Source organism: Betta splendens, chromosome 19, assembly GCF_900634795.4.
Source record: "Betta splendens chromosome 19, fBetSpl5.4, whole genome shotgun sequence".
Lineage (NCBI taxonomy): Eukaryota > Metazoa > Chordata > Actinopteri > Anabantiformes > Osphronemidae > Betta > Betta splendens.
In genome coordinates, this window is record NC_040898.2 from 9,726,224 (window position 1) to 9,753,347 (window position 27,124).

At 45.9% G+C, this 27,124-nt stretch overlaps 1 protein-coding gene and 1 pseudogene across 1 annotated transcript; both read right to left on the minus strand.

The window, feature by feature from the left end:
• Nucleotides 1–655: 655 nt before the first annotated feature.
• Nucleotides 656–4,025, minus strand: LOC114845487 (potassium voltage-gated channel subfamily A member 7-like). The gene is made up of 3 exons (XM_029133566.3): nucleotides 3,792–4,025; nucleotides 2,834–3,584; nucleotides 656–1,661 (listed from the first exon to the last, which is right to left on the minus strand). Exons 2-3 carry the CDS (start codon nucleotides 3,512–3,514, stop codon nucleotides 759–761), a joined length of 1,584 nt encoding a protein of 527 aa, XP_028989399.1. The 5' UTR covers nucleotides 3,515–3,584; nucleotides 3,792–4,025; the 3' UTR covers nucleotides 656–758.
• A 1,243-nt stretch (nucleotides 4,026–5,268) lies between these two features.
• The window catches only part of LOC114845557 (potassium voltage-gated channel subfamily C member 1-like), a 36,090-nt pseudogene continuing 14,234 nt past the window's right edge, over nucleotides 5,269–27,124 (minus strand).

The window sequence follows — 27,124 nt, forward strand, 5'->3', positions numbered from 1 at the left end:
TCATTACAGTGATGTCGTGGAAAGTCTTCCAGTGGAACTGAGCGCAGTGTTATTAGAAGGTGCTGCTTATAGCAGCTTAGTAGCTGTGGAAAAGGTCACTGAAACACATCTTTACTGTGACAGAGCTCAGAGCAGCGAAGGATTAACCGGAACTGAGCTTCTGTATTTTTTCATATTGCATCAAAACCAGTGATCTAAAAAAAACGCCCCAATGAATCTTCAATGCCACACGCAAGCATAAAAACACAGTGTGCTTCAGGAAATTAATAAAATACAGTCTTTTATTAAAAACACTGAATGCATAGATGGGCACGTGAATATATCACCTGGCTGCAGCGATCAAAGGTCATTAAATAATGCTGGGAGTCGATGGCCTGAGGTCACGCGGGCCAAAGCCGTCGCTCGGGGGGGAGAACAAGGAGAACGAGGAGAACGCGGAGAACACGGCGACTTGTGACGTCCGCGTTGCAAATAAGCTCTTTTTCACTTCAAACATTAAGGCACAAAGTGACAGTACTAAGACATGGAGCTGAAAACATCAAGAAATAACTGGTATTCACATGGTGACCCTGAGAATGTCAAACTAGCTTTTTAGAATAATATCATACAAAAGTGTCTCCTGACTGGCTGCAATAAATAACGCTCAACGAACAAAGACCACATATTTGCTTTCCTTTATTGTAATGATCGTCGGTCTGCTTCAGCCTCCTCTCCCTCATCTTCATCCTCCACTTTCCTTCGTTTTCACCCGTCTCTCTCTAAACCTGAGTGACGAGCGCCTCCGTGGGACTCGCGTCCCCCCCCCCCGCCTCCGTGCTCGGGCCTGTACCCAGTCCGCCGAGCAGCGCGCCGTTGACGGGGCTGCACACGCCCTGGATGGCGTAGTACTCCCCCTCCGCGTCCCCCTCGTCCACCTCCTCCTCCTCCTCCTCCTCCTCATCCTCCCACAGCGTCGTCTGCACGTGGGTGTACTCGGTTCGGTCCTCGCACTCGGTCTCCCGGTGGTAGAAGTAGCTGAAGTTGGACACGATGACGGGCACCGGCAGCGAGATGGTGAGCACGCCGGCGATGGCGCACATGGAGCCCACCAGCTTGCCCCACACCGTCTCCGGGTACATGTCCCCGTAGCCCACGGTCGTCATGGTGACCACCGCCCACCAGAAGGCGTGCGGGATGCTGACGAAGGCCGTGTCGGCGTGGTCGGCCTCGGCGAAGTAGATGGCGCTGGAGAAGAGGATGACGCCGATGAAGAGGAAGAAGATGAGCAGGCCCAGCTCGCGCATGCTGGCCCTCAGCGTCTGCCCGAGGATCTGGAGGCCCTTCGAGTGGCGCGACAGCTTGAAGATCCGGAAGACCCGCACCAGCCGGATGACGCGGATGATGGCCAGGGAGGTGGCGGGGCTGGCGTCGTTGTCCTTGGCCAGCTCCGTGCCCAGCGTGACGAAGTAGGGCAGGATGGCGCTGAAGTCGATGATGTTCATGACGTCCTTGAAGAAGTGCACCTTGCTGGGGGCGCAGGCGAAGCGCATGAGCAGCTCGAAGGAGAACCAGCAGATGCACACGGTCTCCACCAGGAAGAAGGGGTCGTGGAAGACGCTGTGCGGCGGCGGCATGGTCTCGGACACGTTCTTGGCCTGCGAGTGGTACTTGTAAAAATACTCCTGGGACGAGGAGAGAAGAAGACGTCACACACGTTAGTGAAGCCTAGCGAACAGAGGGGATCAATCGATTGTTCAAAACCTGCGGCTCCTCCTTCACGTCTCGCAAAGCGCCGCCGCTGCTGTTTATAGCGCCGACATGGGCATGTTGTCCTGCGTCTCATTGGTCCCCTCGCTCTTGGCAGCATCGTCCCGCAGAAACGTTTGACATCTGTGGTTTTACATTGCGGCCATAGCTGCGCCGATCTCCCTTTCAGTCCACCTGTCTTTCCATCCTCCGTGTCAGTTACTACCTCTCGTATGAGACGCCGGCCGTTTATAAAAGGAGCGGCAGAGGCTTCGCATGTACTACCCTATATACAGTTTCGAGGTAGCTTAAATACACTTCCAGTGCCCCGGTAGCGTAGTGTTTATCACTAAAGGTGCTCGTCTATGTGTTGATCTGCTCCGAGGGCTCCCCTAGGTCTAAATTTAACCCGGTGACATCTCCTAAAGGAAACATGAGCGCGTCCTCCTCGCGCGCAAGCCCCGGATGGGAGTGCGTTACAGTAGTTCGCTGGCAGCCCCATTGTGTGAAGGCAGCCCGGCCTGCAGGAATGTGTTAACACGACCCGGTGCGCGCTGCTCGTCCTGCGAGACCTTTCCGTCTGCCATTCTAAGCGGCCGCGGGGCTCCGGCCCCGTCTGCGTTCTGTGACCTTGTGTTGACGCAGCTCGCAGGCTCCTCGCTCGTCCCCGGCCCGCACTTCCTTCCCCGTACTCCTCAGCGTTTCCGGAATTGCGGCGTATCAAGTTTAACAGCCCGACTAAAATAATCGCACATAAGCATCTCTCGCTCGCTCGCTCGCTCTCTCTCTCTCTCTCTGCTCCCGAGCCTTTTGGTCCATGCTTGTCCACATGTTAGTATTTTTCCTGCACCACTCACCAAGTGAGTGTTTATGTAAATGCTGGCTTCCTGTGATATCGAGTTACTAAGTAGTCACACACGTCATTCAAGACCTTATGTAGGGAACAGTGCTTTGATATAAGAGTCTCTGTTTAATCAAATCCTGTCAGTGATCCTTAACATGACATCGTTTGTTTACTTACCTCCTCGTAGAGCATCCACCTGACTTCCCTGAACCCTGAAAAGGCCCCAAACTACACTCTTCTTCATGATAATCTAAAGCTTCCTACCTCTCGTGACTCTTTCTCTTGCCTGAAGTCGGGCAGTGTCTCTAGGCAGAAGATCAGGATGGAAACCACAATGACCATGACGCTGATGATGGCTATTATCCGCGCGCCCGACGACGACTCGGGATGCTCGAACAGCATCCACAGTTTTTTCTGGATCTTGTTGGCGGGCAGCGGCCTCTCCTCCTCCTTGGGAAAGCCCTCGTCCTCCTTGAAGCGGTTCATGATGTCCTCCCCCAGCTCGTAGAACAGCAGCTCGTCCATGAAGATGTCCAGGGGGATGTTGGCGGGCCTCCGGAGCCGCCCGCCCGACTGGTAAAAGTACAGGATGGCGTCGAAGCAGGCCCGGTTGCGGTCCAGGAAGAGCTCGTTGCGGAGGGGGTCAAAGTACCGCGACCTCCGTCTGGGATCCCCCAGCAGGGAGTCTGGGAACTGGGCTAAGGTCCGAAGCTGGGTTTCATAGCGCATGCCTGAGACGTTGATGGCAAGCCTCTCGCTCAGAGCCCACCCGCTCTTCCACAGGGAGCCGGAGCGCCGGCTCCTCTTCTCCTTCTCGCTGCCCTTGATCTCCTGCTCTCCTTTCTCCTCGCTGTTGAGCTGGTTCTTCAGCCGCTTGTCGTTCTCCCCGTCGCTCTCTTTCTTTCGGCCCTCCCTCTCGTCGTCCTGCGGGTCGACGCTGTCCATCTCTGTCGGCGTCCCGGCCGAGGGAACCCCCTGAGAACGCGGAGAACCGGTCGCGGAGCCAAAAGCGCTTCTGAAACCAGAGCGACAGTTCCATCAGTGATAACAGGCAGCACACGGGGCAATGGAAGCAAGGGGCTGGTTCCCCTAAGGTGTTGGAAATGAATTCGAAAACCAATCTCTCTTTGTACCAAGTTAACAATGTGACCTGGGGATAAAAAAGCATCACAAGCAACAGGTGGAGTCCCCACCGTGTACGTGAGTCAAAGGATTTACTCACTACGAGTAAAACAGCTGCTGACAGGGAGAAATGTCAGGATCAGGAATCACATCGTCCGCCTCCTGCAGCTCGTCAGGTCGTCTGGCCTCCTCGTGCCATCGCGTGCATACGCTGCCTACGCCGACGTCCTTGTGCTCCGGGTTCGGCTGAACTCTGGACGGGTTGCACACAAATCCGGCCTCCAGCCTCCGGCTCTGTGGACACCTCCGCTGGCCGCCTCGCGCTGTCTGTCTTGAATTTTTTGGGAATGCTGTCCTGTTGAAATTGAATCTCCGCTCAGCCCCTCCAGCCCCCCCCCCCCCTGTCCTTTCCCTCCATTTTAGCTATGAGGCAAGGCAACCTTCAACCTCCCTATCAAATGTCACCGCTGCCTGGCACTGAGCGATAGTGGCCCTCTCTAATAAGCATGGTGCACAAGCGACCAGAACCATTATTGAACTGGATTGGGTTAAAACTAAGAAACACTGCAGAGTGAACGCTACTGGTAATTAACAGTAAGGTTTGAGGTACGTTGGGTATGATTTCACGATCATCATGTGTGGAGATGAATGATAGCTACTGCTTAGCTGATGCATATTTTGTGGCGTTCTCTTCATCATCAGTGTGTGGTGAGGATGATGAAGATGAGGCAACCGGACCCTTCTCCAGTATCAATCTGTTGCTTATAAAGAACCGCAGTGTCAAACAGGCGGCTTTAGCCAGAGAAGGAAAGGAACTGAATTATAAACATGTGTTTTAAATTGTGACAGCTACAGTAGCATAAAAAAGGACTCAAATACCCATAAGGCCTTTTTATAAGCGTCAGTGCTCAGAGAGGAGTGTTTACGTGCAGCGTAGCTACTTCTACGTGTTTCAAGTTTTGAGGAGTTTCTGGTAAAATGATCGATTGACTGATAAACAGAAAACTGCAAGTGATTCACGCTTAGTGTGAGTCACAGAGACGCAGCCATGCAAAACGAGTACATGTCCGTTTATCACCACCAGGGGGCGTGAGCGGTTTAGCACAGAAGCACCTGGACACGTCCACAAAGTGGAGCTGCTTCCGTCAACATCACACTCCCTTATCACTGCCATCAAATCATGCTATGTGAGTCAGGCCTACGATCAATGTGATGATTTGGACAAGTTGGTGCCGAATGTACAGAGTTCCAGATGTTAGAGGTTCCAGTTACAGTGAATTGATATGATGGAAGTAAAATAGCCTGTACACAACCTCAGCCTGCTCAAATATCATGACATGGTTCCAGCTGACCTCAAAATTATAGATTACACTGATGTCAAAGTATTTATTGTATAGGTTTCATGCAGCGTCACCTCATGTTCTTAGAAGTTTCCCATCACAAAGTCACGTTGGACGAGTTTGGGTTTTCAGTGCGTCGTCATTTCAAGTCACATTGTATCAGTCACTGTGTTGTCAGGCCAACTAAGTGGGAGCCGGATCAGTCCGTTTGCACACAAGCTGAGACAAACACGCCACTGATGTCACTTTTCATTTATTTTAAGTTCATTTCAATGATTTTAAGCAATTTCAATGTCTCTGAAAAAAGCATCTCACGACTGTTAATCAGTTATTCATTCAAGCTGCTATGGAGATTGGTTCACATTAGATCGCATTGACATTCATACATTTTAAGTCTCAATAGTAGAAATATGTTCAATTATGACACTTTATTGATATGTTTCTATTTTTTCTTCAAAATATAAAAAGATAGATCATGAACATTCCATTGAAATATACTTTATACAGTTCTCGATGAGTTGTTCTTTGTGTTCCAACATTTCAAAAATAAAATCCGGCATAAGTCACAACCAGATACTCCAGTGACCACCTCTCCACCCCATTCACTCTCCTACTAAGACCGCAGTACATTGGACTAGTACCTAAGTCTGTTCTATACAGTCTGATGGCATGGACACACATAACATGGACATACATCGTTCATCTTTGGAATGCCTACACAAATGTATGACGTTGGTAAGTAATGTATGGATCCGTCTACTTAAAATAAAGTCATAAATATATTATATAACATTTCCTCTAAAACCACTCTGGTTTTGTCGTTTCATAAAATAATATTTTTAGATTAGCGTGATTGCTATGTCACCCTATGAAAAGCTGTACAGCCACCACACATCTGGACTGATGCTGACCAGTGGCCTTGGTGGTGCAGATTGCATACAGTGTCCTCAAAAACACATTGAACACAAAGAAAACATACACAGAAACAACTGGGTGGATTGGTTTCTAATGACGCACGCTTTATCAAGGACCGTCTGACACCTCGAAAGCCCGGAGAGGACATTTCATACTGTAAGTAGCTGTTGGCTTAACAGTGGCACTGATTCACCGTGTAAAGCAGTATTATTCTTTTGGTTATATGAGTGTTTAAAAAAAGCATTTTCAACATTGAAGAAAATAAAACAGACTTAACACTCTCAACATTGTATCTCATTCCGACTCCAAATCAAACGGCAGTATTATGCGATAAAAAAGGAAAGACTTAGTTTTGTTTTGTTTTTCTTCAGCCTGGCATTGGCAAAGCAGTCACGATGTAAGAAAGAGATGGGAAGGCAAACACTGAAAGGAAAAGACACTCTGAAATAAAAAAGGGTTGGCTAAAGCACATTTTTTTGCTAGAAGATTCCCCCTACCAGACCCATAAACATCTCAGTGAGCATTGGCGGCACAGGAGGAAGGACAGTTGGGAGTCTGGACACTAAAACGAAATCCCACAGAGCGGTTCTGCGAACAGACAAGCGTCGTGGACCCTGTAAAATCAGCACAGAGTCAGGCTGTAGTCGACAACACTCTGCTGAGTCTCTTATTCTGGTAATGCTCCGCGAATGAACAGAGGAGCATTCAGCTGCCTGAGTTAAGCCCTGGACCCGCAGGACCTGAAACTCACTGGGACTACGCGACCAAGAACGAGGTGCTTGAAGAGATGCGTTTTCTTTTTGTTGTTTTTAGCAAACCCCATTTCCCATCGATCTCCCCCTCGGTGGACACTGGCGTCTCTCATCCCCTCAGAAATACTTCAATGACATCATTTTGGAAGCTCTGGTTCTCTTTGATTGATGTTCACTGTGCTGCAATGAGCTGGATGACGGTAACCCCATGGTTAATGACGTATGCCAGGACCCGGCCATCGAAAAACCCGACGAAAACAAAGACAAGCTACACTACCTCTACCCACTCATGCCGACACTGCGAGTGCGATAAGTTCTCAGTTGCCTCTTGGAGGAAGACGTTTCAGCTCTACAACACGGCACAGTGTTCATAGTTATCAGGACTGGATTCATGACAAACAATGACAGGAGCCTAAAAGGGGATATGTCAAGACTCTGCTCCCCCTCCAGAGATTATCAAGTCATAACGCATGCGTTTTATACATCACTGTGAGGTGTTCACATTAGCATTGTCTATATACTAGAATTTTAACATGTTAGAAGAGAATAGCAAAACACCTACATCCACACACCTGAGTCCTTTAACCCACACACAAACTTTGGAATGGCAGTTTGTTCCATGCAAACCTCTCGCAGCCCGTTACTGGCCTCCACTGGACTCCCACTGTCTTAACACTGAGGCGTCGGACGCACTCTTGAGGTTCCCCGTTTGCCCTGCTACAATCACGTGACGACCCCTGTATTATTGCCAACGGAAAGGGAAAAAGAAGCAAACGATGAGCACTGATCGAGCGGCCGGTGCGAGGTGGAGAGCTGTGGTTTTAGAACTGCTGCTGTTGCTGCTGCTGCTACAGGAGTTGTGCAAACACGTTGGAGGAGGAAACATGGCCGACGCCGAAAGGCTCGAATGGGTAAAAAATATACTGTTCTATGTGTTCATAAAGCAAAACGATGACAGCGGTCGAAAAGACTGGGAAGAGGAATGTAGGGCAGTAGTAGCAGAGAGATTTCATCAAACAAAACAGAGTTCAGGGTGTACTTTGCAAACATACATGTTTCAATAGTCACATTTTTTTACTTTTCAAAACAAAATATAGCTCTTCTCTTTCATTATAATCTTTTTTAAAACATTAATTGCATATAACATTTTTTAATTCATTTTATATATACTTTTTTGTATCTCTAGCACCCTTGTCTTCAACTAAGGGCTTGCAGAAAAGACAGTCATGCAAAGTATTCATGCTGGTAAACAAAGTTACAAAAATGCATTATCTTTTTTTCGTTTGTTTATCTCAGCGTCCCGTCCCCGTGTGGTCCCCGCGTCCCGTCGGCCAGGAGTCCGTCCTGGCGCTCGTGTGGGAAAACAACTTTGCCCGAGTACTACCAGGAATATCGAGTATTACTTTTCTTCTAGGACTCCGATTCCGCGTCGTCGCGACGCCACCTTTTCTAGACACATTTGCTGCTGAGTTGTTTTCTTCTTCTGCTCTAGACATTTTCTTCTCTGGAAATTCCTCCAAAGCCATAGATAGTTGATTTGTTTATCAAAATATAGATTTGTTCTCTTTGTACACTTGCTCTACTCTCGGTCCGTTTCTTCTGTTTTTTTATCCGTTGCCTTGAGGCTTCCCTGCTGGACTACCCTTATCTTGACGTGGACTTGCCAGTAAAGTAGTCATTGGCAGCAAACAGGACAAGAGAGAGATGGGGCAGTAAGCGTCTGGGGTCTCTTGTGCCTAATTGGCAGTGTAGGTCTAGGCGTAGGGGCAAGAATTGATCCGACTGGTCCCTTTGAAAATTAGAATATCGCATTACCAGCTCATGGATATTTGTGGGTAACGTGACGAGTGTGTTCTTCCGATGACTGACCACTGGGCCAGTGAGCATGACTAACAGCTTGTTCTATCAAATGGGACGCTAGTGGCAGTTAAGGGACGAACTACTTACAGGAATGACTTTGGACCCGAGTACTAAGGCGTGTGAGTTTGTCCAACGGGAGTGAGCACCAACATCCTCCTACTGTAAGCGGAGCAGTTCTCCTAATCTACAATAACCTACATAAGGTCACTCAGCAGGTACATGCTACAGGACCGTTGGTAGCCCACAGTGCTTTGGACAAGCCCATGTTAGTACGTAGGCTATAAAGGTCAGTCTCTCTAGTGTTTAGGGGGCTACGTGCGGTTGATGCTAACATGGCCCGTTAGAGGCGATGCTACATGTGCTTGATTGGTTCTTCTTCATAGCTGATTATCTCAGTACTCGTGACAAGGGCAGTGTTTCAGTCTCACAGGAGCGAATGGAAGACATTGGTTGGGTGCTAATCATGCTATGCAAGTGCTAAACTTGGATGAGTGTGAGCGTTGTTCTGTGGTTTGTTGCTGCACTGCTTCTGTTCCGCACGTGTGTTTTTGGAATGTCAAGTATTTCAATGATTAAGACCAATCCTTTGTCTCGCATCTACTCTTGTGCTTTTTCTCTTCACCAGAATGGACCCCAAGAGGAAAATGACATCTAAATTATCCCTTGAATGCATAAGTTCCTCTCTCTTCTGACTGCAGTGGATTAAGTCAAGTCATTTCCCAGCCAACAAATGCTACGGTATGTTAGCAGAGATGCTACATTGTTCGTTCAGTCCTTTGTGAAGACAAGTGTTTTTTCCAGAACGGTGTGAAGTTGCTCAGTTGTTCAGCACTGTAGATGGAACCGAGTAGGTCAACGTACGACGGCGAGTAGAATGCTTTCGGAAAGATGTCAACTGGAATGTATATTCAGGAGTCCATCTTTCTCCTAAAGTGTGTCAGTGCAATGCTCAGTCTGTTCGCCGAGAAGGGGGGGGGGGGTCAGTCAGCTGTCGAACGTGTGGTTGGAGTTCCGAAAGGCTGCTTTGGTAACAACGTGAGGAGCAGACCGTTTGATTTTGTTTTCGTGATTAACCTCTGGCCTCTCTCTTGTCACCCCAAAGATGTCCTCTAAACTGTCCATCCTTGTCACACCTGTCGCTTATGTGGCTCCCGCCGCAAATTTGTGTTTAACCAGTTACTGACTCCTCGTTAGAGAAAAGGCGAATGCTAGAAACTTAACACTGTGAAGACAAGAACAAAAAGTCATCAATATTTAGTTCACATTAAAGAAACAGAATAAACAAACTTGTATCATCTTCACTGGAATTCAAATTTAACTTAAGAAATAAATGTGAATTGGTTTATAGAAGTGCTCAGCTAAGATAAACCAAGCTGGGTTTGAAGCTTATAGTGTCATAGTGTTGCTAACATTACTGTATGTACAAAAGGGAAGTAATCAGGGATCACCATTACCTGTACACGGCTGGTTAACTGTGCATGTTAGAACAAAATGAACATAGTGTACAGACACAACACGTCACAGTTACTATTCAACAACAAAACATCAGTTAAACAATCCAGGCTGCCGCAATTTGTCCAGCACCACAGTCTCCACAATAAAAGCACGGAACATTTTAACGTGACATTTTCATTTTGAATCACACTTGATTGATGTTTGTGTTGGACAGGTGGACAAACTCGCTCAATGTCCAAATGAAAGTATTTTAGTAATTAGCAGTAGCTGGGACCGTTTCAGGGTGTTTAAGCCGCTGAGGCAAGCGATGCACTGTGCGAACGCAGCCAAATGTTTGCCACCGACAGTCGTGGGATTTGTGAATTCTTCCTGTTGACCGTGCGGCGTCGTGCATTATTCACGCGGACATTAAACAAGCTGCGGTCTCAGCACACATCAACCCAAAAATACAGACACCGTCCGTCCTTGCAGCTGCTCTTCGCTCTGCTCTTCGTTTAACGGCGTCTTCTGTCAGATCCCACTGTTTGGGTTCAGGTGCCCTTATTTTCTAAATGCCAGTGGTGGATTACAACAGGCCCTCAGTGTTTTCACAGCCGGAAACGGAGGCTGTGCTACTGTAGCACACGGCCACTACAAAGGTCATGGTAAACAACAGATTATTCATCATTCCGACTACCACTGCGGAACGAAATTAAAATGCTAAGACTGAATAAACCATTGAACTACAAGCTAATCGCCTTCCTAATGCCGCATCATGAGCACAATTATGAACAGCACACAGATGCTTAAATGGAATCAGCCTCAGTTGTACAAGTCAAAGTGGATCAACCTGAATTTTTCCAGCTTCTCTTACACTGAAAAAACAGCAGAGGCTCTACGAGCACATCAACAAGGAACATATACATAGAAGCCTTCCTATTCATTTTGTATGACTTTAATGTATTCACATGTGGAGATATAGATATGGACATGTTCAGTGATGGTAACAAGGTTCAGCTAGTTAAATCTAGCTAGTCTGCATGAGCCTCTAAGCTGACATCAGCGCCTACAGGGGCCTCACAGAGGCACTTACAACATCTGCTCCCCCTCTACACTGGTCACAGCTGTTTGTGACATGCTGAACCACGTTTATGGCTTCCTTTGGATCAATTACCATGTAATACAAAGCATATATCAAAAACATAGTATGATCATCATTGGTCGGATTAAAGCGGGAGCACAGGGAGCAAAATGTGTTTTCTCTTACAGATTAGAATACGGAAGAACATTTTCCTTGACTACACCAGAAACTAGATGATCCACATTGTGGAGTCGTTCGAACACATTTTTACATTTTAACATGTATGTGCGCTTGCAAGGTTCAAGGAGGGTTCCGTGCACTGAGAGAAGTGATGCTAGCGGAGCCTGGGGTCAGAGGCAAACCCAGGCCATTGTGGTGTCACATCATACACTCAGCTTAGGTTAAAGAAGCTGCTGTCAAAATGCTTGATCCATATACAGAATTCCCAGCTGTAAAAATGGTAAATCTATTCAAAATTTGTGCATTAGCGTTAGAAACAGCAAACCTAGTGAAGCAAGGCAAGCACGACTTCTCTTAGCGACTGTTAGGACCAGTCCAGAATGATAAACTAACATTTTCACAAACCTCTGAGAAGCATGTCGACAAAAGGCTGAGGCAAAGATTCACGTGAAGCCAAATCTGTCCCCTATAATCACAATACTGCATTTACAATTGATCAAGGTTTAGTGATTTGGAAGCACATCGATTCCTAAACAGTTATTATGGCAGCATGAATATTAGGCCCTGACTCTAAAGAAGTATGGAAATGTTCTTTACATCTTTAGTAGCAACACTTGTGTTGCTGGTAAAGCACTTACAGTAATTCCCAATGATTTCAGCATAACTACACTTCAGTTTGAGTTAAATACAACAAACGTTACTTAGACAATCATTGGTACAGAAGTGTTATTCTTTACAATGAAACACATCTTACAAATACACGTGGAAAAAAAGACATTATAAAAGCAAAACAATTATAAATGGCAGTCACAACATTTGAAATATTAAAGGACCAGTAAGGGTAATGACAAATGGCTCATGTCATCGTAATCCGACTGGAGACTGGAGCTAAATGAAAGATGATACAGTAGATGAACTTATTAATAACGGAGCTACATATACTCATGTCCTGTATGTGCACAGCTTCTTCTAGCTTTAAGCTAATGTTGCATGTTCATTGCATATGTAAATGTCTCATTATTTTCTGTCACTATCATTTTTTGCCTGACTTTTCAAATAAAATGCGTTGACGTCAGCAAGGAAGGAGCTCAGTCAGTAGAAGGCAATATGTTTTAGCCTGTAGGTCGCTTTGCAGCCGCTTCTTTTAATTGAGCCTGTACATTGCATGTTTGTCATCTGAAATTTGTATTTTCAAAGTGTTTTGAACAGTTGAAGCAGAAAGAAAAAATATGGAAAAACGGATTTAGAAAAATGGATAAGCGTAACAATGGGGTTGAAAAAGCCGACCACCCTTTGTTACGTAGGGTGGTCTCCCCTCTTATTTAGAGTTTGTACTGTGGTCTGTGTCTTTTACCAACATAGAAGCTTTAAAGGTTAGTAAATGGACACTGACTGTTAGTAAAGTGCTTGTATTCGTTATGAATAATTATATGATTACTTACATCGTCATTCATACCTGACTTTTTAGCTTGTACAACTTTTTAAATAGATAGAATTTAGGTTTCTTATAAAACTGTAGGCATACAAGTACTTGTCATTTACATCATGACTGTCCTAATTAGTATATCAAAGGTCCACTCAGTCATTTACTGGTGTCGGAAATAAAGGATTAGCTGAGGATGTGCCTCGTACTGTATACTGGCTCCAACCAAACCCAGTAACCCGCTGAGTCTGGTACTTTACTAGTGGATTTGGCAAATCATCCTGTCTGAAAACCAAAGCGCATCAATTTTATATTATTATTATGAGAAAGTATCAACTTCTGGCTCAAGTTCTTGTCCCTCAGCCAGAATTAAATAACATGATAGTCACAGGTTGTAGATTATCTGCAAATCCATCTACTGATGAGGTGAGTTTTAAATATATCTGAGTCATTTACTGAGTATTTTGGTTTTGTTCTGTACAGTATGATTGTTGTAAATGTCTCTTAGGTGATTATAATTAATGTGTAGACATATTTCACACAGTAGCATGCTAAATAAGGAAATGACTGAATAGACCTTGAACTGTACACTGCATATATGGGATCTAAAAGCACTGCAATAAGGCAGCCAACGTCACGCTGGACTGCACCGTTACATTATTACAATACTTGTATTCGTTTTCATCGAAGCAAAGTTCGCTTTACATTCTTCTGACATCATTTAGCTTTGCGGTGTAAACTGTCAACAGAACGAACGTGTGCAATAATGTCACAATGATAAGACGCTAATTTTGGTGCTGATACTGAGACTTGGACAAACTGAGTCTCTTTTTTTAAGAAAGATTTCACCAAAATGACGTCAACACTGTACATACATTAATATTCACAAAAGACAGAACGTAGAGTTATTTAACATCGACCTAATCATGTCCTAAATGAATTGAAGTAGGCTGTTTAATGGAGGCTTCGCTGGACATTGTTTGGTCCAGAACACACAAAAGTGAATGTCCATCTATACACTTATTTCTAACAGTTGCTGTTTTTTGTTTACTTAAATACTATTTTCTTTGCTAACCAATTAAATCCCTTTACATTCCTTGTAATAATTTAAAGTAACAATAACTCCTTAAAGCTAAAATGTGTATTTGACCCCATCAGCTAACCTGATGCATGCACCATAAACCATTGGATTCACAAGACAAGAGGTCATTCTTCCTACATTCAAGTTCATTTTGTGTTATTGCTATTGTTTCTGCATGACGTACAATTCGAATGGAGGCTTAAATGCAACCAGTCCACAGCTGATGCACAGTATTTTTATCATCAACCGTTAACGTCCGCTCTGCTACAAAATGGAGGGAATGGGGGAACGGCAGCGTCGCAGGGGCCCTGGGGGCTCATAGGTTTCAAAGGGTGGGCTAGTGATAGGAGCAAGACGCAACGCTGACCCAGCCATTCCCGATATGTTACTCAGACTGCGTGATTTCTCATAACCTGTGGCTAAAATCATGTTAATCATCCACCAGTAGATGAGATTATATTAGGTATTTTATGTTGACATATGCAAATAAAGTAAACAAAACCATAGTAGAAATAATTCATGGATATTGTTTCATATTCCGGTGGTTGATTATTCAGGTTATGCAGTATTGAAGGATGACAATTACATTTAGGATGAAGAAGAGAAATAAATAAGGATGAAGAGACAAACAAAAAGAGGCACATAAGCGAAGAGAATAAATGAATGGCAAATTGAAAAGGTTATAGAAAATCATAAATACATATAGAGGACAGACGAGGACAGACACAGACAAGACAGGACAAGACAGGACAAGAAAATGCGAGTTATGATATGTCTTTTAGAACAGAAAAGCAAAAAATCTTCAGATATTAAGAAGTGAACACCTGTGGCCTGTTGAATAAAGCACCCAACAGTGCATCAGGTATATCAGAACGCGTACCTGTCAGGTGTTTTAGACAAACATCTGGCCAAACATACAGATACATAATACTCAGCTATCACTGATACTGTCCAGTGTAGGGGTTGACCAAATGAAGTTCAAGGTAAAAAGCTCTAATGAGTATAAAGAAGAAATGTCTCTCATGAGCCCGGTTTAGTATTTGTTTGAAGCCACCTAAACCTCAAATGGCCAACACAAACCTTCCTCCCTGCACATGTCAGACACCGGTTATCGTGTCCTGTAATGGAGATCAGTGGGAAACGACACGCAAACATAACCCTGATACGTAAACTCAGCAAAAAGCAGGTAGATCTGCTTGTGTCCTTTCCCACTGTACTTCAGCTGTGTAAGGCAGCATGCACACACAAAACGCTGCCCGGCAGGGGGGGGGCAGGAGGAACAGGTGGGACTGTGCTCACACAGTGTTATTGCATCAGGTGAAGGGAACAACACCATTGGCGGGAGGCAGCGTCCGCCCCGGCAATGGTCCACTCATCTATGATGGCTGGAGTCTCACACTTTGGATCTCATTTTATAGGTAAAAACTATATATTGGTGATACAAAACAGGCAATGTAGGGCCATGTTTATCAGGTTAGTGTGTGCTTGTAGACTCCAACCATCACTAGAGCAGAGAAAACAGAGAACACCCATTACTACAGCATGACGCCCTTTGTGCCTTCCTGCTAAGCCAGAAATCCATTCTGATGCAGTGGTCAATTCAGCCACTATAAGTCACGCATCACATGAGCCAACATAGACTTTTCTTTTTTTTTGTTCTGACCAGCTCAGGCTGTGGAGACTGATGCTCAATGTATTATTAATAAAGGAAAGATGTCTGGGTTAATATATGCTGAGTTTCAAGTTCTACACAGATGATGCTTTTTGCTGTTCAATTGCAGCTGTATTATATTTTCTGACCTGATGTCGTCCCAAAGTTACAACAGTGAAATTAAAGCAACTGACGCAAAACAAAGCAAACGGTGCCTGTTGATAAATACTGTATTTCGGTTTCTTTTTACCTATTTACTCATCCTGTATCACACACGAAGACCAACCAGCATTAAAGATAAAACATTGTCTATTGCATATTTCTTATTGATTGAACCTTTTATTACTCTTTAATTACTTATTTAAGACAAACTGTTTGAATCTACTGAGAATTTCCTTTGGATGTATTGTTGAGGCTTAAAAAGCAGAAAAGAAGAAGAAAGAAGTCCTACTTCCTACTTCCTACTGAGTCCTACTCAAAGTTTACACAATAAAAAATGACTTTACCTTATATTCATTAAAATGAAACTGAAAACTCATGTTTGTCTTTCAAATGAAATGCTGTGAAACACTTGTTAAGTGTTGAATGAGTAAATATGAATTAACAAAAGACTTCCCCCCTCTGTGAATTAGGTGGACGTGAAAGTGATGAAGACCAGGCTTTGTTTCCCCAAATAAATGCAGCCTAGCTGATAATCTGGCTAGAGAAGCTGATTAGTAGATGATTCGGCTTTTATTGAATGGTTGGATCCATTTCTCGGCAATGCTCCAGACAGGAAACGCCGACGGCGATAAAGGGCGTCCTGTCTGAAGCAGTGCAGTTGAGCATGGTTGTGTAGCTGCCTCCTCTGTGCCAACCGCTGTATTTACAACAACATCAACGGGGGCTTCGTGCCGTCGGGGGACACGGCGAGCTGTGCTGTCATCCTACTCAGTGATGACTTACTTCCAGCTTAAAGTCACACTTAATTAACACTACGGAGGGAGCTCGTACCTACCTACAGTCAGACTTTAGTTACACTTGCACTGCAGTGGCGGCCTGGGGATGGGATGGAGAGAATGGAGAATGAGTGTTAATCGCAACGGGAGAAGGTTATGAAAACGAAAGACACAAAGGAACCCAGAAAGGAAACTGCAAATATTCCACCCAGACTGTGTTATTAACGAGAATGGAAACAGAAAACTAACTCACGACCTCTACAACTTACTTTATCAGGCGTGGATGCTCAGAACATACTGACTGGGCAGGTTCTTTTCTTGGCATTGCCACGTACGGTATCATTCTTACATGGGATCAATGGCTTGTTAAGGGTGGTGTGATCTCCCGTTACCCATAATTAGGTGCATTGATCTCTTTGTGACCATAACTGAAGCCACGATATGTCCATATACTGTGGTACCTGCAGCGTCCTCAGGGAGAACTGAATGACACGTAGCAGGATTCTGCATCGTGTTCCCTGTATGTAGGTCATAAAGACTGACATACATATCAGCTGGTATTAGTCAAGCGTCATTCCTCTAAATATGTAATTAGAATATGGGGCACATAGAGTACGACTTCACAATCTGGCTTGGACGAAAGAATATTTGCAAATGGTTGTGATGAGGCAACACAATGATACAGTAACTGGTATTAATATAAGGTTATAACATGCATGATAACGTAGAGCAGGTTCTACATATGTGGAAGTTAATTAAAAAGCAGAATGTTAGCACATAAAACACATTTGAAGACAACACATCTGTCTACTGACCACTACAAAGAACGAAGGCACAGAAAAAAAAAAAACTATTAAATGTCTTTTTATAGAGTATAACTGAATTAGGGTGGAATTTGATCTATATCATTTATTTTATTTTTCCACTGTATGCGTTTAACCAAATTTGGTACAAATCAATAAGCTTTATTTTTCAGTTGTATTCTTCAAAAAAGGCCTGAACCAGTGAGAGTTGTGCCACATTTAAGCACATGTCATTGTTTTGTTGGCAGTTAATGAAAGAAAGATATTTGGTAATGATTCACCTCAAGAACACAGGAAGAACATAGGGCTGGTCAAAACACCACACCACCAAACACATAGACATTACAAGACCATAAAGACAGACAACAGCAAAACATGGAAAATAAATACAACTTAACCACTAAACACACAGAAAAAATAATGCATACACATTAAAACACACAAAGATTCCTACACAACATTTAAAACAAAATACATACACACCATGTCAGACATAAATCATAAATAAGCATCAAGAAATAAAAGAGTTTTAACACAGTGAAGGACTAAAAGGAGAAAGACACAACCCCCACTTTGAAGGTCTGGAGAAGTTAAAGGGAGGTGGGACAGGGGAGTGGACAGTCAAACAGCTGATTGACTGTTTGACCTCATGAGCCATGCATCAGTAGTTAAGGAGCCTAGTGCTGTACATCAAATGGTCACGAGTCAAAGGAAAGGAGGAGAAAAGCTGAAGTAAGGAAGAACATGAAATGTATCACAAGTGGAGCGGACAGCGGTGACTTAAAGCAGGAGGATCCCTCTTTAACAACAAGGAGCTATTACTGCAGTACTGTTCTCCATCGTTAATTAAGGCTCAACATTTTAATGGCGTGTAAAACGCAGACTGAATGAGCGAGTGGACTCCTGGTGAAGCTTAAAGAGGGATTCTGTTGCACTTAATCTGCACTTTATACACAAGAACCACTGAAACTGAAGCAGTCTTGGAGACCTCTAAGTCACCGGCCTGGACAGTTAAGGCTTGCTTACCTTCCACACAGAATAGCTACAGTCAAACTGCATCAAAGCCTGTTGCTACCGTCTCATCAGTACAGTTAGTGTTTCAGTCACCAAGTGCAGCGTTTCACACTTCTGATTTCTCTTCAGGTCGCAACAGTGCAAACACGGCGGGTCCTGGTGTTTGGACTACACTGGGCACTGAAAGCACACTTACGTGGTCCAGGGGAATAGTATTTCAGATACATTACACGCTCACAGCATCATCTGTTGTAGTCGAATAATGAGTCGAGCGGCTTTGTTTACGAGGCAGGATTGGGAATTCCCATTTAAAGCGTGGCGTGTCTCACAAAATACTATCCCCTGACCGTGGTGGCTCCCGTGACCCCACGACCTTTGGCCTTGGAAAGACCATTGTAACACAACACTGCATCTACAGTATATCATTTAAAATGCTCCTCAGTTAATGCCTGGGAGGTTGTTTGTGCAGATAGTACGGGTGCGCTTCCTGAGGCGTTTTGTTAAAGTGTGCGCTGTTGTTTGCCAAGGTGGAGGTCCGTGGAGGTACGGGAGCAACGCCAATGAACACAGTCGAGGGGAGGAGCTAAATAAAGCCACACACGACAACACAAACACGACACTCAGACGGCATCAGGAGGACAGAGACCGAGTGTATAACACGTAAGAATGAAAAAGCCCACATACACACGCGTGATATGACACAACCTGAAGAGAGAGACAACAACAACACAGAGGCACGTCAGACAACAACATGACCCGCTGTTTCCGTTCTCTATATTTGTATTAGTTATTAGCACAGGACACGAAAACAGGGTTATTCTCACTTGTGCTGCTCACTGTATTTGCACACATGGACGCGCTCTTGCACTCATATGCTACTATGCAGGTTACACAGACACATACACAAAAGTATACAAAGATATGCATATTATTCATCATGGGTGTATATCACAGAATTATCCCACTTGTTTTTATAACATATTTTCAACTGTACATTGTTTAGTAAAATTAATCACATCATTTGGCGCAGGCTGAGACTAGGCTTCATTTCATAATGAGATGGTGAGCCCCAATTAATATACAGTATTATTATACAAATCAAAATCTCATCTGTTAGCATCGTTTAATGTAATACTTAGGAGTGATAGCACTCTTTAAGGCACAGGGACGACTATTCAGGTAACACTTCAAACTCCATTGAAGATGGAGACACAGCGCTGTGAAATCTCTGGCATATATTTGTGATTTGAGGTCATGCGTTTGTGTGAGTGTTGTACTGGTGCAGTGTTCATAGTATGTGCAACAGCAAAGCATGCCACAGGGTGTCATGGAGAGCCAGGTTCAAATGCGTTCACCATTTACACTCAACGGTTGACTAAGCTACGGGTTCCTTCATTTTTAACTCTGGTCAGTGTTACCTCTGGTCTATGGTTTGATCCAGGAAGAAGTGGAGTTTGCATTGAGGTCCTGCTGTAACAGAGACCCTTCCATCTTAAACCAATCCTCAGTCAGAGGGGAGTCTGGGCTGGGTGCCAGGGCTGCTGCCTCTACTTTGTTGTCAACAGGGGTGTTGGAAGTTTGGAGGGAGTGTAAGGGAGTGTTTTGGTGCAGTGGTGGTTGGATTGCAGTAATAAATGAATCAAGGTGTCAGGATTTCATGAGCATGAAGGTAGTGTACATGGGGCAAAATAAATAAGGGTGGGGGGTGGGGGGGGGGTGTACGATGTGGCACAAAAGGAAGAAAACAGGAGGAATGGAGGGGGTGGGGTTGAAGATGAGGCAGAGGAAGGAGGGAATGAGGAAGGAAGATGAGGGAGAGGTTAGGGAGGGGTAGTGATCACAGGGGAGGGAAGAAAAGGGGTCAGGCCAAAAAAGAACAATGCCAGGAAGGAGAGAGAGAAAACAGAAGTGACGAGAAGTAAATTAATGCATGGTCAACTGTCTGAGTCCAGAAGACAGAGAAAGACAGAAATCATTTATGAGCATGAACGTGACAGAACAAAATCCACAGACGCCACGGAAAGACGGAAGACGAGACTGAGAAGAGAACGAAAATGTTGAAGACGAGGGACAGACCATCTTGAAGAAATGAAGAAATATGAGACCAAGCAGTGATGGAAACACAGACAACATGAGTGTGAAGAGGTGGAAACAGATACAGCAGAGCAGAAGAGCTTAGTGTATGTGGATGTGTCATAAGTGTATGATTGCTTCTATCTGGAGATAATACTCCAAGAGCCAGTTTGATGTGTGCTCTCGCACCCGGTGCATCTGATGAGCCTACTGTATGTGTGCGTCACACTGGACACGTAGAACATATGGCTGTGTGGTGCCTGGCACCTCGCCGTGTGGATCTGCTTACGTAGGATTTGCATGTTCATGTTTATGTTTGTGTCTCCCGGCGTGGAACATACCTTTCCGCACATTCCCATCTGTGGCACGGAATTCCCTGGTGTTAAGCAGGAAGCAGGCGTGGTCCTGCTGGTAGCGCTCCCGGGTAGGCCCCCGCCCGATCGGGCTCCTCTCGTCGGGGCTCAGCACCTGATCGATAGTGGGGCAGTCCTCGTTGGCCAGGGCGGCCGAGGCGGCGTCGCCATTCTGCTTAGAATCTAGAGGGTGGTGAGGTGTACAATCAATGGACAACTACCCAGCATTTGTTAAATTTATTAAAAGCGTGGTTCTTATTTACTAACTACTCGAACTGTACTACACACTTTCCTACTGCATTGAAGCGTGAATTGCTGATACTACAGAGAAGTCTTGGGGCCAGTTGTCAAAATGCTGCTTCCTGCTAAAACCTACTAACACAACCTACAGGAAACCTTTTAGGCTGGAAGCACGCCAAGCAGACGGGATGTAGTAAAAGCACTGATGAAACCAATACTTTGTGGCTCGCTGATGACTAAGGCAGTAAAGTAATGCATTAAAGGTGCATTATTGTTGATATGTGTCTGATGCCTGATGGTGCAGCATGTAAAGAGCCAGGGTCTCTCCTTCCGATGGTCCTGCTAATGCCAAAGAGAAAATATGTGAAGTCAGCCCAAACTGAAGCGCTTTTATTAAGCTGTTGCGATAGATAGACACAGTTCCTTCCATCGTTTGTGCTCTTTGCTGATAAGGAAAGGCAACTTTGGAGCAATAAGTCGATGGCCTATGATTTCTCTAGGATCCAGGAGTGTGTGTATGTAAATATACTAGAACAATACATGAAAGCAGAAACAGCTTTTCACATAGTTATTGGTTCTCACAGACTTACCATGAAAAACCATATGTCTCACCTCTGTTGATCTCTATGATTTCTTCTTGGGCCAGTGGACAGTCACCCCCAATGCCTCCAGATCCCATTACTCCACCCAAGACATTTCCCAAGATCCTCTGTGGCGATGCAGTAGCCATTGCCAGGGCATCTGGCTTGCAGTAGTTGGGGGACCCCGGTTGGGGAGCTCTGGGGATATGTTTGTTCTTCTTTTTGGGCAGCTTTTGTTTGGCCATGGCCAGAGAATAGTACATGCCGAAGTTGTTGACAATGACAGGTACTGGCATAGCAATGGTCAGCACACCAGCCAAGGCACACAGTGCACCCACCAGCATCCCTGACCACGTTTCTGGGTACATATCTCCATAGCCTAGCGTGGTCATAGTCACAACGGCCCACCAAAACCCAATGGGGATGTTCTTGAAGTTGGTGTGTTTACTGGCTGTCGGGTCATCTGGGTCGGCTCCGATTCTTTCAGCATAGTAGATCATAGTGGCAAAGATGAGGACGCCGAGGGCTAAGAAGATGATGAGCAGGAGGAACTCATTGGTGCTGGCACGAAGGGTATGGCCGAGGACACGGAGACCCACAAAGTGGCGAGTGAGCTTGAAGATTCGGAGGATACGGACGAATCGGACGACACGAAGGAACCCTAGGACATCCTTGGCAGCTTTGGAGGACAGACCGCTCAGGCCCACCTCCAGATAGAAGGGCAGGATGGCAACAAAGTCAATGATGTTGAGGGTGCTTTTGAAGAATTCTAACTTGTCGGGGCAGAAGGTGACTCGCAGCAGGACCTCGATGGTGAACCAAATGACGCACACACCCTCCACGTATGTCAGCCAGCTGTCGGTCACCACCTCAAACATGATCTCCTCGCGGGTCGTGTTGCCCACTGTGACGTTCTCCGTCTTGTTGAGGATGGTGTTGAAGGCCTCGTGAGTCTCCATGCAAAAAGTGGAGATGGAGATGAGAATGAAGAACAGGGAGCCAAATGCCACATACTGAAAGACAAACCGGCGAACACAAATAAAGACAAAAACAGAAGCAGAGAAAGAAAAAGGAGAGAGAAGAGAGGGAAGAAGCGTAAGTTGCAAATCAAGAAAATCCACAAAGGCAGAGAGAGACCACAAAAAAGCATAATACAGTAAAATCTACCTGAGACATTGAACCAACAGTAGCAGAAGACAACAAGTGTATGTGTGACCCTATGTCCGGCTGCATTTATACATCACTAGAGGCCAAGTGGACCTTTCCTGTAAAGGACCTTGGCACTATTTGACCCACTGTCACCCGGGTCCAAGGACAACTACAGTCATTAGGCGTGACCAAATTGCATGTGACAGTCATAAATTATTGTGAACAATGAAGTCATAAAAATAGAAGTGCTGTCACTTTCACGTCTCATCATATCGGATCATTTGTCTCATCATCAAAAACAGTTTAAGTTCATCAAATTTCTAATAGAATATATAACATGTATAATAAACTAAGCCTGAATTGTAAACATAGAAAGGTAATATAAATGCAGGTTTTTCCAACACACTTTAAGTCTGAATTTGGAGGTAAAATAATGCCAACTAAATAAATGATGTTTGCCACAGTCCAGAGATCCCAGGCAGCTCACTGTGTTCTGTGTCCTGTCAAAACATGGCTTTGTCAAAGTGGAGCTGTGAATCTGCAGTAAACAGACATTTGTTTACAGACGCAGAACATGATGTCAGACCCTGCAAACCACCAGTCAATCTGTAGACGTGGCTTTATTTCTCTTTGAAAGTCGTGCTTGGTTGGAGGCGTCTCGTCCAGGAGGACGCTGATAGATTGAGGCTATTCATCCTGTGTGTACGGTGTGACTGAGGTTGGACCTGGATCGAACCGCGTTACGCTGGCCTCGCAAGTGCTATTTGCAAGTGGAAGTCTCTCAACAAGTGGCATCATTTATATACGACAATATCTCGCTGTTTGTTCTCCTCCAAGCGTTCCCGTCCTCGGGGTGAATTCTCCTGGACGGAACGCGAAACCTGGTAATAACCGCAGCGATCGCAGAGGTTTGTTTTGTAGATTTGCTCCTGTGAGCGCTCTGGACGTATGCGTCCGTGGCAACCTCCCTATTATACTGGGTCCCATTCAGCTAGCGTAGCGTGATAGCGCCAGTGTGTGTGTGGTCACTGCACAATCTTCTTCCTGTTGAGGTCCATTCCTACAAGCCTCCAGTGTATTTATAGATGCAGTATACTTTGTGCTTCATCAAATAAATAATAAAACACAGACATAGCCTGAAGAGCAAAAGAGAAAGGTAATTCATACTTGAGTGGGGTCCATATATATAAGAAGCCTGAGTGCCTTCAGTGTATTGTGCGTGTCACCATGTATTTTTGACTTTATGCACTTATGTAATATCAAGACCAACATATTTAGAAAAGGAAGACTTATGGATGAGCAAATGGAGAGGAGCGGCCTGAGTTCCTTTTCTTGAAAGGCCTTGCTTTCAGTTTTTCTTTGAATTGAAAATTGGATAAGAGCCTACAAATATTTCGTCTAAGTGCCTCCGCGACAGAAACAGACTGCAGAACAAACAGGAGCGTGAGCCGACGTATTTGTGGAGGAGATTAGCTCAAGTGACCTTCCAGGAGAGTCGGCCGCGTCCAGCTGCAGATACAGTAGGTGTTTCACTTGGAAAGTAGCCGAAAAGTGCGGGTGATTATCATTTGTATATGTGTTGTGCGTAGCTCTGTCCAGCCTGTTTTGAGGTTTTCTCCTGTCCTCTCCAGCCACCCCTCCTCCTCCCCCCTCCTCCTCCCCCATCGCCCCTCTCCATGTCTTTCTCCTACCTCGTTTCTCCTCTATGTTTCTCACTAGTCGGTGTCTGACCTACTTTCTCAGATTGCTGCAGTGCTCTCCCCCCGCTGTATGGCGAAAACACACACACTCACGCGGAGGTTCTCCGTCACCCACCTACCTCTACTAAACCCCCACCCGCCCCAGCCTAACGCCAGCCCCCTGTCCCAGCACTAGCAGGACCAGCAAGCTCGTTAGCTGAGGAACACATTTACAAGTCAAAGCAATGGGGACATTTCCATTTTATTTGGAATTTCAGGAATTATTTCCTATGATGACATCGCCAATGTGTGTAATTAGACAACGGCCTGACTAAATGTACAATATGAAGTAATCTGTAGTTTTTGGGTCTTTTTTAGCTACTGCAGTGGTTATAGAGTGAAGACTTGTACAAACAAACGCCACACACAGACTACAAACGAAAAATATTGGCGAAAGACCACACTGTATGTAGGCTACACAGGTGGAGACACAGGAGGGGGCGGACAGGTGGGAGTGAGACCAGACGATGTGGATCCATGCGTAGAGAGGTGGAAGCAGTGCAGAAGAGCGAGCCGAGCGCGATAAGGCCCGGGCGCCAGCACCGCCGGAGGAGAAGCATCCTGAGCTAAAGACCCGCTAAGCTAGAGCGAGGCAGCTCGTCATCCACGGATCTGGACGTGATGCGACTGCGTCACGAAAAAAGGGAACGGGACAAACAAACGGCAAGAAGAGTCGGGGCTGAAAGTAAGAGAAGCGGCGCCATCAGGAGATGGACGGCTGACAAAGAATGACAGGCCGACGGACAGAGGAAGTTACTCCGTCTACAATAGATGAATTTATTAAAACCTTTAGTTCTGCCGTTCAAATAACAAAGACAAAATTTTCGTAGGATTCCGTCTTTTCTTGTTGACCTGAGAAGTAAAACAATGAGAACACCAGACGTCCTCTGCAGATTTGCTCTGTTTCCCTCAATCTACCTTTGGTGTCATGTATTTTGTTACCGGTGGGGAATCTTATACACAGAGGAAATAACACGTCTTTATTTCAATCTCAACAGCAGAGGCCGAAATACAAAACCCACTCCAGAACATCAGTGAGGAAGCAAATGCAGAGGAAGGAGGACAGGACAAAAGTGGAGTCATGTCTAATAACGGCATCGTCTACATGAGAGTTTCGCTTTATTCTATTTGCTGCAGAGGCTAAAACTGGCAATAAAACGTTGTGTACATGAAACAAATGGTTCATTCGTGGCTTTCATCATGAAATAAAACAGTATTTCAAGATGTCGGAGCCCGGTAGATTACACCATACATCTGAACATCAAATCAATATTGATCAATCCATCACAGCGGCCGCTCGCCTTTAAATATGCAGCAGCGCAGCGAGCAGCAATTGGAGCGGCGTCGTGCCAGCGTGCAGCCTTCAGGTGCGGATGAGTCCACGCAGTCGCGTACATATGTCGGCGTAAGTGCCCGGGCACAAGTGTGCCTGCGTGGACGTGACTCACGCCGCGAGGGAGCGAGGCGAGCGGCCGGCGGCCGCGGGAGATGCCGGTCGCAGATAGCGAGCGGCTGGTAGCTGCTCGGAGGCGATAGAGGGGGGGTGGAGAGACGGTGGCAGAGAAAGAGGTGGAGGACGACGATTAAAAGAGGAGTAGCGCTCCACTCTTATTTATCTCCCCGGGCACTTTGCCCCCCCCCCCGTCGCTCTCCTTGCTGCATGAAGGTATGTATGAGCGTGCGGTCTGGGCTGCGCAGGCATATTAATGCTCCGAATATAGTATTCGGAGGCACACTGTAATAATGATGTGAAGCCCAGTGCGTCAAATCCCCTACAGTAAAGCCACCGCGTGTGACACCTGCAGCCGAATGACCTTCAAGGACCAATGGAGTCTCGCTCGCTCTGTAGACTCTGAAATTAGATTTGGAAAGATCATCAACATAAATTCAAAAGAGCGAAGTCAGAGACGGGGAGACGGGCGGGCGAGGGAGAAGGGAGCCGGGAGACGGGAGAGGTCGGCGGCGGAGGGCGCTGATTGGCTTTCAGGGCATGAATGAGGAAGAGCGGAGGAATGGAGGGAGAGGAGATGAAGAGATGAGGAGAGGAGGCGATGATGTGGAGCCCAACAATCGAGGGGACGTCGAAGAGAGCGAGTGAAATGAGCAGCCGGGTGGGAAGAGGGGGAGGGGGAGGTGGGGTTTACAAGCTAGGGGAGATCACGGAGGGTGATATTAGCCCTACATGCGTTTTTGCATGCGCGGCGCGGCGCTCTTCCTTAACGGGACCCTGGTGGCGCTGTGTTTACTGCGGCACTATCCAGAAGAGCTTTATCATTACAGTATTACCACAGCCCTGCCTGGCTCCCTGTCACCATGACAACCGCTGCGTTAGCCTCTGCTTTCAGGCACCAAGGACAGGGCCGAGCCGAATACCAGCGCTGCAGCCGGCGCGGGGCGCTGAATGCAGACGAGCGGGAGCCGCAGAGCAAATGGACCGCGACGGCCGCAGCGGCAGCGGCGACGAGGAGACGGTGAGGGACGCGCCGCACGTGAACGAGGCATGGAGGACCGAGGAACGTGCGAATGAACGATGTCTCCTCCTGGAAGGGAACCTCACATTAATCCAGCAGCTCAGGTGAACGGCTGAGGCCATCACTCAGGCACGTCCAGGGAAGTGGGAGTTTAACCTTGGGGGGCTCACAGGAATAGCCCCCACGTGTTATCACGGCTCCACCGTTAGAGAAAGGGGGGTTCTGCAGACACAGAGAACCCTCAGAGCCAAATGGAAAGCTAAGAGGTGGACGCACACAAGGAGACAGAGCCGAGCAGAAAAGATGCCTCTCTCGGGTTTTTTAGGGCCTTTTTTCGTTGAATTATGAATGACCT